This window comes from Mirounga leonina, unplaced genomic scaffold (assembly GCF_011800145.1).
Source record: "Mirounga leonina isolate KUSES-001 unplaced genomic scaffold, KU_Mleo_1.0 Mir_115, whole genome shotgun sequence".
Lineage (NCBI taxonomy): Eukaryota > Metazoa > Chordata > Mammalia > Carnivora > Phocidae > Mirounga > Mirounga leonina.
The window spans coordinates 24,748,230-24,761,303 of NW_023270268.1; the positions used below are offsets into that span (position 1 = coordinate 24,748,230).

A 13,074-nucleotide genomic window follows, 5' to 3' on the forward strand; every position below is an offset into this window, starting at 1 on the left:
AGAAAGAAAGAAAGAAAGAAAGAAAGAAAGAAAGAAAGAAAGAAAGAAAAGAAAAGAAAGAAAGTGGAATCATGGGTTCAGAGTACAACAGAATTGTATGTAACTGGCAATGGCGGCAGGTTGGGGGGAGGGAGGTATGGGATCATTTTGATGAGCTGAGTTATCTAGGTAACCCAAGAGTAACCAATTATAGGAAAACTACTCTCAGAGGCGTCAGTGCTTGACTTCTAGTATATAGTTGCAGAAAGTAGAATGCCATTGTATTGGTGCCCAGGAGGCACTCAAATATTTGTTGGAAAAAACAAAAAACAATTTCCTCACCAATCACTTAAGTAACTGCATAATCAGTGGCAGTAAAACAGGCCTCTTAAAAACAAAATGCATGGTATATATTGCTAACCAAACGGTAAAGGTATCCTTTAAAAAAAAAAAAATTGGTAGGCAGTTATCTTAGAAAATTTGGCTAATAAGAAGGATTATGATTAATCTCTCTACTGTTATCAAATGAAAATAGAGACACCCTGGCACTGGAGTGGAGTCACATACTCAGAGGCCCTGTGGACCAGACTGGTTGAAAGACAAAAGCAAACAAGAGAAGGGGAAAATAAAACTCAGACAGCCAAACCTCATAGGAAGTGGCATTGAGAGCCCATTGATTATTTTGGTTACTTAACACAAACATTTATGCTTTACTGGGTGAGAAAGTGTTATTTCGTGAAAAGCGTATTTGGTTTTATATTTTCTATGCATTTTTCATATATTTAAAATGTGTGTGTGCATGTGGTGTGTACAACACATAGATGGCTAACTTATTCTCTTACAGTTGTCTCCACTGGTACATTTTAATTCAGTTGGCAAACCTGAGATTCAGGGATGGCAGTTAGGAGACCCTATAGTTCATAGCATAGATGGAGGAGGTTGCATCTTCTTCCCCAGAAAGCTCTTCCATGGCTCTCCTCCACATTTAGAGAAAGTCTCCTTGCCATCTCTATATAAATTTTGTGGCAGGTAGCTTAGCTTGTAAGGTAAGACTATCAATCTTTTAAGCCACGAAATCGCCTAATGATAAAAGCTGAATAGCTTGACTAATTTTACTACTTTAGGTAATACATTCTCTTTATAAGGTACTACATGATCTAAAATCCATGGTTTTCAATCCAGTCTGTAAGGCATCTCGTGATGCAGTAGGAGAAAAGAAGAAATACAGCTCAACGAATGTTACACAGTGTTACTCATTTACTAGCATCTGTGATAAGAATTTTGTTTTTTACTGTACGTTTATTGAATGTCTACTGTGTCCCAGCCTTATCCTTTGCATTGTGGGAACAGAGTGGTGAATAAGACAGACAAGGGCCTGCTTTCATGGGATACACATTTTAGTGTCGGGGGTGGTGAGGGGAGTGAGATAGTCAGCACGTATAGATAAAGAAGATAATTATAAAGGATGGTAATTGCTGTGAAGAAATAAAGCAGGGTGATAGGATAGTTAGAGGGATGGCAGTTTTAGGAACAGTGATTAGAAAAGGCATCTCTGAGAAGATGACATTTAAGCTGAGATGTGAAAAATTTTAAAAAGCCAGCCATGTGAAGATCTAGGGAAAGAGCATTCCAGGCAGAGGGAACAGCTAGTGCAAAGTCCCTCAGTGAAAATAAGCTGGGTGTTTTGAGAAACCGAAGGGGGGCAGGTGTGGCGGGAAGTAAGTGATTTAAGTAGGGAAATTTGGGAGAGAGCAGGTGCCAGACAAGCAGTCCTGTAGGCCAAAGTAGGGAGTTGAGGTTTTATTCCAGTTGCAATGGGAAGCCATTGGGGGATATTGAGTAGGGCTGTGATATCTAAAAAGATCATTCTGGCTGCTGTGCAGTGGGGTGGGTAGAGGTGAAGATGGAATCTGGGAAAGTAGGAGTCTTGTGGTATGATTCCACATTAAGTAATGTTAGTGACTTAGATGAAAGATGTAGTAATGAAGATGGTTAGGAGTAGATAGGTTGAGGATGTGCATTTTCTATTTTTAAATATTAAGTATAAGAGGTCATTATATGTAGTTTTCTCACATTCGTTAGTTCTCTTCCACTTTTGCTGCCCTGTTTGTAGGTCTTTTTTTTTTTTTTTTTGCCTCCTGTCTAGAGTCTCTCACTTGTTTAATTGTTTTCTTCAGATCTGTTCTCTTTCTCCTCTAGTCGAATCCATGTGTTGTTACAGCCTTATTTTCAGAAAGCACATCTAGTCATGCTACTTGCCTAGTCTAAAGCCTTCTCTGACTCTCTGGTCTGCCGAAGAATGGATTTACCCAGACCCCTAACACACACATGGTTCCCTTTTAGAGTTTTCCAGCTCTCTTTCGGTTACTGACATCTAGTTTAACTCCACTGCAGTCTGAGAGCATGATTTCTCATCTGCCAAATTGGTTTGGGTGTGTTTTGCGGTCCAGAACATGGTATATCTTGGTGAAGGTTCCATGTGAGCTTGAGAAGAATGTGTACTTTGCTGTTGTTGGTTGAAGAAGTACATAGGTCTCAGTATATTCAGTAGATTGATGATGTTGAGTTCACCTGTATCCTTCTAATTTTCTGCCTGTCAGATCTGTCCATTTCTGATAGACAGTTATTGAACTTGCCAACCATGATAGTGGATTTTAAAAGTTCTCATTGCCATTTTATTAGTTTTTGCTTCACACGGTTTGATGCTCTGTTGTTAGGTGTATATATGTTAAGGATTGATACGTCTTCTTGGAGAATTGACCCCTTTATCATTATGTAATGCCCTTTTAATTAGGGTCAGCCTGGTGTATTTTTCTCCATTCATTTACTTCTAATCTAAATATGTCTTTGTATTTAGAGTAGGTTCCTTGTAAGTAATATATAGTTGGGTTGTGTTTTTGATCCACTCTGACAATCTCTGTCTTTTAGTTGGTGCATTTAGACCATTGACATTTAAAATGATTATTGATATAGTTGGATTATTGTCTATCATATTTGTTACTCTTTTCTGTTTGTTACCTTGTTCTTCGTTTCTATTATTGTCTTCCACCCTTTTTCAGCCTTTTGTAGTTTTAATTAAGCATTTTATATTATTTCATTTTCTTTCCTTTCTCAGCATACCAGTTATACTATGTTTACTTTTTTTTAGTGATTGCCTTAAATTTTACAATAGACATTTTAGGTAATCCATATCCACTTTCAAATAACACTATACCACTTCATTGATAGTGTGAGTACTTTATAATAACAAAGTCATCCAAACTCCTTCCTCCCATCCTATGTCATTGCTGTTATTCATTTCACTTATATATGAGCATATATATATCTATGTATGTTTGCACGTATACATACATATAAGCACACATAGTTGAGTACATTGTTGGTATTATTTTAAACAACTGGTATCTGTTATATCAATTGACAGTAAGAAAAATAAGTTTTTATTTTGTTGCACTTATTCCTTCTTATGTTTTTCCTTTATGTAGATCACAGTTTCTAACCTATATTATTTTCCTGTAAATCACTTCTTGTGAAGCAGGTCTACTGACAACAAATTCCCTCAATTTTTGTTTGTCTGAGAAAGTCTATTTGTCCTTTACTTTTAAAGGATAATTTCACAGGATATAGAATTCTAGGTTGGTGTTTTTCTTCTGTCAACACCTTGAATATTTCACTTTACTCTCTTTTTGCTTGTGTGGTTTCTAAGTAGAAGTTGGATGTTATTCTTCCCTTTGTTCCTGTACAGATAAGGTGTTTTTATTTTTGTTTTTCCTCCCCCTCTTTAAGGATTTTATCTTTGACTTTCTGTAGTTTGAAGATGATATGCCTAGGTGTAGTTCTTTTGCATTTACCTGGCCTAGTCTTCTCTGAGCTTCCTGGATCTGTGGTTTGGTGTCTGACATTAATCTGGGGAATTTTTCTGTCATTATTGTTTCAAATATTTCTTCTGTTTCTTGCTCTGTGTCTTCTCCTTCTGATATTTCCATTGTGTGTATGTTACATCTTAGGTAGTTGTCCCATGGTCCTTGGATTTTCTGTTCTGCTTTTTTGTTTTGTTTTGTTTTCAGTCTTCATTCTCTTTGCTTTTCAGTTTTCAAGAATTTTGTCCCCATCTACCCTTTAGCTCAGAGATTCTTTCCTCAGTTATATCTCATCTACTAATAAGCCCATCAAAGGCCTCCTTCACTTCTATTACAGTGTTTTGTTATCTCTAGCACTTCTTTTTGATTCTTTCTTAGGATTTCCATCTCTGCTTTTATTGCCTGTTTGTTGTTGCATGCTGTCTACTCTATCCATTAGAGCCCTTAGCATATTAATCATAGGTGTTTTCAATTTCTGATCTCATAATTCTAACATCTCTGCCTTGTCTGGTTCTGATGCTTGCTCTGTCTCTTCAAATTGTGCCTCTTGCCTTTTGTTATGTCTTATAATTTTTTTCCTGGTAGCCAGAACATGTTGTGGTAGGTAAAAGGAACTGCTGTAAATAGGCCTTTAATAATGTGGTGATATGGTGAGTGGGGAGGGGAGGTGTTCTTTAGTCCTATGATTAGGTCTCAGTCTTACAGTGAACCCATGCCTCTGGACCATGACCTTCACAAGTGTTTCTAATTCTCCGCACCCTCTTAGATGGGACAGAATGGTTGAAGTGGACTGGAGTTGGGTATTTCCCTTCCACCAGGTCATTTAGGGTCTAAGAATACCCCAGCAGATTAGGCTCTGGTTAACTAGTTTTCCCTGAGGGCAGGTTTTTGTTGTTGTTGTTGTTGTTTGTGTTTGTTTTTATTTTTTGTTTTTTGAGGGTAGGTTTTGTTAAGAACAGAGTGCTGTGTTCAGAATGACTCCACCCCCCCCACCCCCGTACTGGAAGCTGAGGGGATTTTTTTTCCTGATATTTACTCTGGAAGCCTGGTCAAGCTCTTGGAGGTGTTCAGGGGGTCCTCCCTATTATTGGGTCCCTCGGAGTATTTAACTCTCAGAGTTGTCCATACTGAGCTTCTAGCAATTTGTTAAGTATTGTTCAGGTTTTCCTATCCTGCATTGGTTCCTTTCAGGGATTTTGCTTATGAGTTCTGCTCTGGTAAGTTGTGACTCCCTATATTTGCCTGTTTGCCCTGTGTCCTCCACTCTCTTATAGATCCAAGAAGAGTTGTTGATTTTTCAGTCTGCTCAGCTTTTTACTTGTTGGGAAGGAGTAGTGATGTCCAAGTTCCTTATATGCAGAACCAGAAATCTGAAGTCCCTCCACAGTTCTGTGTTAGATCAGTGCTGTGTCATTATTTCCTGAATGGATTTTGTGTTTTCCATTTTCCATGCTTTGCATTACTTGCTTGTCCTCTCTTGGAATGCTGTTTCTCCCCATTGCTCCCTTTTGGATTACTGAAAACTCATTTTTAAAGGCTTGAGTTCATCACCACACTGTTCATGACGCATTTTCCAGTCTTTACAATTGGAAATGATATGTGCCTATTCTGTATTCTAGTAGAATTTCTTAATAACTTTTTGATGATATTACTTAATTTCGTTGGGTCCTATATTTACTTAGACCCGCCAGTGTATTCAATCTGCCAATGTATTTAGTACATTTATATTAATCTCCTCAGAGTGCCAGGCACTGGAGATGCCAAGATAAATATGTCATGGACCCTTAAGAATCTCAAAGTCTAATAGAGAAAGCAGCCAAAAAAAGTTACGGTACAAGATAACTGGTGCTATTATGGAAAGAGTATGTATGAGCACTTTGATGTTAGCCCAGGTCTCGTCTTTCAGATCTACTGGTAAGCCCTTAAAGGGCATGGACCTGATCTTGTTTTTGTGCCACTGCAGAGTCAAGTTGATGCTTAATAAAGGCTCATGGATTGTGATTCTTATCACTGATGATCTGTATTGTTCAATTTTAGTAGTAACAATCTTTAACATTTTTAGTCTTTAGAGACATAGCACGCTTTGAAAAAAAATACTGTTATTAGCCTTCTAGTCCAAGTTTAAACAAGATAATTTCATCTCATAAGCCGTGTTGTTGCCATCATTATTGAATTTATTTGATCTGAATATGTATTAAATATTATCTTCTCCTCAACTAATTTTAATATTCCTTTATTCTGCTAGCCCTTTTTTGCCTCAGAGGGTTTTGTATTCATTTCAATTAATTGTTGCTTATGTCAACCTAATGAGGTTGTTACTGTTCTCATTTTTATTACTGAAAAAAACTGATAATCAAAAGGTAAATCAAGGAACTTCTAATTTACAGCATTTCTAATTTAGAGCTTGAATTGTCCATTCTGAACCAATTTTGCCACGCTTCAAAGGCTGGAACATTAAATGAAATAAAGTATTACTTAAAATGATGGGAAATACTGAGTTCAGAATAAAATATCATTTCCATACTAAACGCCAGAGAAGTCTGTTATTTGGTCTATCAGGGTCTATTCTAAAAGATATTTGTAGTGTATATAATGTCATTTGCAACCTAACATTTATAAGCTGTTTATGAACAGTATCACTCTTTCTTCAGATGCATTTTCCTCTCTCTTGAATTAAATGATTAAAATTCTTTAACTATTATCATTGTAACTTTGACTGTATTTAAAGTTTATCTGATTGCCTGTTGGATATGGTAGTCAACCTCTTCAGTTCTTGGTCTTTTATGTTTCTGGTTATTGTAATGTTGTTACAGTAGCACTTCAGGCCGCTCTGTTCATCAGTTAGTTACCTTCTTTCCTACTTCACTCTCCATGATATGGTTGGATCTCTAAGAATTCAACTTTCTCATGTTAGTGCTTCCTTTTGGTTATAGTTTATATATGGATCAAGCTTTAGATAGGATTGATATAAGCAAACTTTGTCTTCTCAGTTTTTTCTTATAATTTAATATTTTTTGGATTCATTAATAATCGCTAAAATTCCGCTTTAAAATTATAGATGTGTGCTGTCCAGGCACATGTTGCTGTATAAATTTAAATTAAGTAAAATTAAAAATTAAATCTTAATTTACAGTAGTCCTATTTCAAGTGCTAATGGCTATTGGATGGGACAACACAGATATAGAACATTTCTATCATAAAAAGTTTTACTGGGCAGTGTTGTGTAGATAATTTGTTGTTATGTATTTGTATATGATATGAATGCATTTTACTTTTTATTCATAGTGAATTTTTAGATATGGTCTGTGCTCAATACTTAACTTTTATTTCCTTCCTCTGCCCTTAAGAGTACCTCCATGAATTTTTACGATATACAAGTCTCATCTGAGTTTCTAGTCGAATTTAGTTATTAACTTACATGGTAGTAGACAACTTGAAATTAGACTACTTCGCAAATTTTTCCTATATTAATGATACACAAAAGTAATTTTACAAGGTGAACTTAACTGATTTTTAAAATTTTTCTTAAAGTCATCTTCTCCAAAGTTCCCATTTGGAGAGAAATAACTGCCAGTCCTCTGGTCCAACACTGTTTGCCACACTGTACAAAGTTAAGATGTCCTAAATGTTGGTCTCTTTTATATAGTTTCCTCCAAGCCCATTTTTTTACTTAAATAAAAAACAAATTCCTTAGGGAAGGAAGATTTTACAAGCAGTTTCAGAGCAGAATTGATTTTGGTTTGTGTTAATGCAGACAATCTGCCCCGTGTTAAAATGTTAAAGAGAAAAAAAGAAAAACACACAAGCTGCCATATTCGTGTGATCACACCAAAATAGCAGCTTGTATTTATATTTTCAGTCTCCTCGAGGTGGACTGCAGGCACACATGAATGAGGGGATGTAGTTGGTGGTGTGTTGTGATTTTATTTAATGCAGGCAGAGTACATGCTTGTGCATGCACGACCAGCCCTCGCATATGCACTTGTTCACAGCCGGGAAAGCGAAAACGACAACACAAGCCGCTCTCTAAGAGTTGTCGGCAACCTGTGTGTGTGTTTCTTAAATATTAAAGAGGGGAAAAACAGATTTTCAGGAAATCAAGAAACAATTCTTCTTGTCAAATGGCCTATAGTCCTGCCTCATTTGACAACATTTAAGGGAAAAACAAAATATTTTATTATTATAGTTGCATATATATATATATTTAGCAATATGTGTTTTCCTGTACTGCTCCTGTTTTTGACATGTATTTTTCCCCTTTCTGTTCCATTTAGGCACGCAGGTTCTTACCACACATTTACGCCAATTTACGGGATTTTTTTAAATTTGAAAAAAGTTCTTTAGGACTCGAGTGAAAATGTAGGTGTGTTTGCCGCGGGACGGACAGTCATAGTGCTTCAGTTAGCGTCCTGATGCTCCTCACGTTCGGGACTTGGAAGCAGCGCTGCATGTAGTGGCAGCGCGGAGAGAGCACTGAGCTGCCGACCGGAGGAGGTTTTGCTTTTGAGACCCTCCTTGCTCTCTGTTAAGCCAGGTTTTTCAGCACTGTGTATAGTTGTGGGATCACATATTAAAGAAGGTTCAGAAGTCAAGTCTGGTGGGTGGTCAAGTAATAGTTCATCCTAAAGTGTTCCTACCAGGTATAACCAGTATAGTAGTAGAACATAATCTTTTCAGAACTTAAGTGCAGATTCAGAATTGAAGCTACCTTAGTACTTCAAGGGTAAATGCTTTGAGTTACTTTAAAATGTTTTAATTGTTGAAAAACTGCAAAATAGAGTCTGTATTTTCAGTTGTGAGAGTCTTGCACTTAAAGTGCACGCATCTATCTACTTATATATTTTTTTCCTAATCTTATACCTTTATGGTATGAGTAGGAAGTTTTTTGGTTTTGTGTTTTGGGGGCAGGGAGGCAGTAGGGTCGAGGGCTTGCTGTGTAACTCAGGACATTGGAGAACTAGACAGAAGCTTTGATGAAATGTCTATTAGATGGTGACACATCCCATCTCCTGAGACTCCAGCCCCACCTGCCCTTTCCCCACTGTGCATTCTTTGCTGTTTCCTGTCATGATAACCCTTCTGCTTCATTATCTCACTTGTAAGGTGATTTCAAATTCCCACCTTCCATGTTAGCCTCTTGGAGATTTTCTGCTATCCTCTTAGGCTGGATTCTACCTGTTGTCATCACAACAGATTTCTACATTTTTTTTAACATTTTAAAATCAGTATTCACCTTCAATTTGTGGCCTGTGAAAGCTGTATTGCTCTTGTCTTTATTAACTGGAGAAACAATGACTGCAGAACTCTGCCCCAGCCTTTCTTCTGCTTCACCTTCCCACCTCCAGTCCTTGAGTCTGTAGATTTCATTTTTATTTTTCATTGGTTTGTTTGTAGGTTTGTGGATTTTATTCACTCATTCAACAAATACTACTTGAGAAATGACTATGTACTAGCTACTCTCATGGAAGTTGAAGGTCCTGATAAAGAAAATGGTGCCTGTTTTACTCTTTTATACATCATGTACATTTTATTGTAATTATCTTCCTTTAATCAATCTGCAAAATTGTCTGTTTTCTCTCCTAGATTTTCTTGAGTGCTTAGTTCTCCTGCTTTGTATCTGGCACCCATAATAGGCATTTGTGTTATTGGTAGTCATCTAATTAAATCTCTTTAGTTTGCAAACCTGGAAAGTTGAAACTAAAAAAGAATATGACTTAAGAAAATATAATTTGTTAATGGCCAGAATGGAAATAATGCCTGGGACTCCTAGTCTTTCCACAACTCTGTAATATTTTATGTTAACGTTGTTTGCCTAGATTTAACACTTTCTCAGTTCAAGAAATATTAAGTGAATACCTTTTGTATGCAGAGCACTCTGTGGAGCGAACAGGAGATGGAAACATCGGTGAGTTATTGTAAATCTTACTCAGAAAGAGATTAAGTAAATATGGTGTGTGCCCTCTAGGCTGATATACTCTAATGCTGAGTTTCTCAACCTCGGGAGCATTGACATTTTGGACCAATTCTTTGTTGTGAGGGGCTGTCGTGTGCAATATAGGATGTGCAGCACCATCCCTGACCTCCAACTGCTAAAGGCTCTGTGAGGCATGCTTTTAAATCTTTACAGGGCATCAGGGCATCTTGTCTGACAGAGGGTTCTGTGAGGCACCACTTTAGAGCTTTCTGGGATCTTAATGAAAGATTTTACACTCGGTCCCTTGGTTTCATCTTTAGACCTTTTTTTTTTTTTTTTTTTTTAATGTGTTTTAGATTTGATGTTTGCCCAGAAGCAGCGTTGTAACGTTGGCATCATTTGCTGAATAGAGAGGCTGAGAATGAGAAGAAGTTTTATTCTCAGAGTCCTAGAACCTTTACATTTACTAGTTCTTCCTTTTGCTTTTCTCCTCTTTCATTCTACTGTAAGTCAAGTGTAACTCAGGCAGCACCTTCAGCACTCTGCCTGGATAGCTCCCTCGCTAGGTCACTGAGCTTATGTGGTACATTTTCTATTTTCTGTATAACTAGAGGCTGCCATGTTGCTGCTCTGTAATAAGGAAGCTTCTGCCTCCATTTTTCCTATAATATTTTCCTTATTTTCATTTAAGCCCTCACTGGCTGCCTCCTCACGGTCTGTCTTTTGCTAGCAGCCTTTTTCATATCCTTTAATACTTCACTGGTGCTGTATGCAAGGTCCTTCCAGCTTCTGCCCAGTCGCATAGGCACTCCTACCATGTATTCTGTGGTTTTTTAAAAACACCCCCGATTCAGGTATCTAAACCTGTATTAGTTATCTGTAGCTGCATAATAAGTTGACCAAAACCTAGTGAATTGGAACAATAATCCTTTATTTCAGAGTTGCTGCATATCAGCGGTTGGAGAGCAGCTTAGCGAAAAGGTTCTGGCGTAGGAGTCTCCTGAGATTGCAGTCGGATATGAACTGGAGGTGCAGGCATCTGGAGGCTTGACTAGGGCTGGAGGATCCATATTGGTTCCTCTCCATGTGGGTCTCTCTATGGGACTGCTTAAGTTCCTTTTCCAGAGAAGACTACTTCCAGAGCAAGCAATCCAAGAGAGGAGAATATTCTAAAAAATTTGCACATGTATTTTTAAAACCACCATAGTCCACAGGTAGCTTCCCAAGCCTCCCGGATGACCTTTTTCTTCTATCTAGCTGGATGGAAAAATGTGTATGGGGCCCAACTGAAGTGGAGGTGGGGGTTGCATTTTGTGGTCATACATCACTTCCACTCTCATTTCATTGGCTAACACTCGGTCACATGTCACAGCTCACTGAGAAAGAAGCTGAGAAATTAAATCCAGCTGTGTGCCTGCAGGGACGAGAAAGCAGATTTGGTTGAATAGGGAGAGTGGTGAAATCATCAACCAAAACAGGGAGCACAAGAAGAAAAAGTATGCCTGCTTTCATTCTGTATGAAATTGCTTCTCTTGACGGTTTTTGCTTGATTTTCCACTTTTTCTTTGATAAAACAATAAACCAGAAGAAGGTATTATCATTATTTTGGTGTTTAATAGTATTCTAGGGAGTTTCCATCAGCTCATTTTATATTTTGGATGAATACTTGTTTTGAAATTCTGTTTTTGAAGTACGGGCATAACATCAGTTATTGTTCCTTCAAGTCCTTGTGTGCTTCTCTGTCCTACTGCATGATTATAAACCTTCACCAAGGGCTTTATTTTTCCCCCTGGGGCATCTTATTGAATACTTGCATCTCCAGTTATTCATCTGGGCCCAATGCTTTGTCTGTTTTAATACTTCTAATTACCTAATTATGTACTATAATGCAGTGACAAAGCCCTTTATCATTTCACTCTTTTCTTAACCCTTTTTTTGCTTAGGAATTTTTTTTTTTTTTTTTTTTTCTTTTTGGTCTCTTTGTTGTCTGAGGAACTCTTCCTTATAGATGGCCCAGAAATTTGCCTGGCTTCTCTTTATTGTCTGTCTGTATTATGACAGACCATTGCCCTGTTGAATATCTTTCCATTTAACTTACATCAGGCACCTGGTTCCGGGCTGTTGGGGCTCTAAAGTTGTTGTGTGGTTGTTCTCCATCCCTCTTCCTGATTCATTCCCATATACTGCAGTCATGTGGGAAGATACCCAAAAGGCACATAGGATAGTCTGGTTGTTGTAAACTATTTTTGTGACGGAATTAGTGGCCATTCTGTCATTCATTTAGATGTCCACAACAAGTATCCATGAACAAATGTAATGGAAGTCAACAAGATTTCTCAGAATTATGCTGACCTTACTTCAGGATAAGTAAAAATTGATGAAGGGAAATTTTTTTATTATAGATGTGTTTTAGACAATGAAGGAAGATAAAATGATAGAATTGGAGTTTTACTATTTACAGCCTCTAATGAATTAATAGATCTAGGCAATGATCATCAATGGTTGCTAGCATCATAAAAATAAATAAGCTAATATATGCATCCTGATGGAAGTACACAATACCAGCTGTGTAACAGTTATCTATTGCTGCATTGTAAACTACCCCAAAGCATAAAACAACAGCATTTATTTTCTTAATGAATGTACAACCTGGGCAGGACTGAGCTGGACAGTTTCTTTCTGTTCCACATGGTGTTGGCCAAGCCTGCTTGAAGGGTAAGGGCTGGAATCATGTGAAGGGCTTGTTCACTCCCATGTCTGGCTGTGGAACTTGGCTCTCGGTAAAGACCTTCTCTGCAGCTGTGACTAGAACACCTCCATATGGCCCCCCGGTGTAGCTACTTGACTTCTTAGCAGCATGGTATCTGAGTTCTAAGGATGTGTCCAGACAGAGAGCCAGACAGAAGTTGTGTCACAACCTCACTTTGTGGGAAACTAGTCACTAAGGCCAGCACGCATTCAGATGGAGAGGAGTTAGGCTTCTCCACCTTTTCACAGGAGAAGTGGTCAAAGAATTTGTAAATGTGTGCTAAAACCATCATACCACCCATGAAGAATTCTGTTGAAAATTGAATTTGAATTTGATGAAGTCTCTAGACCTCACTACCAGTTTATAAGATAGATAGGTGGAGGAATGTGTTAAGTAACAAAATAGAGGAACAATAAGAAAAATCCAGAATGTGGGAAGTTTCGACGCAATAAATAACCTGGCTTCTTTAACAAGTATGTTGCAGAGAGAGAGAGACAGAGACAAGGAGGAGAAAAGAGAGGGGAAGAATAAATCTTAAGAGATATATCAACGGGGCGCCTGGGTGGCTCAGT

The 13,074-nt window shown here is 37.8% G+C and overlaps 1 protein-coding gene across 8 annotated transcripts in view; it reads left to right on the top strand.

The window, feature by feature from the left end:
- TBC1D5 (TBC1 domain family member 5) overlaps positions 1 to 13,074 on the top strand; it is a 587,710-nt gene that overhangs the window by 333,864 nt on the left and 240,772 nt on the right. For 5 of the 8 annotated variants that reach the window (XM_034994045.1, XM_034994022.1, XM_034994030.1 and 2 more), the window contains one exon: positions 9,709 to 9,744. The exons of the other annotated variants lie outside the window; for them this stretch is intronic. In XM_034994045.1, the coding sequence (XP_034849936.1) occupies positions 9,709 to 9,744 (36 nt within the window). The remainder of the gene's footprint in view (positions 1 to 9,708; positions 9,745 to 13,074) is intronic. 8 annotated transcript variants of the gene reach the window in all.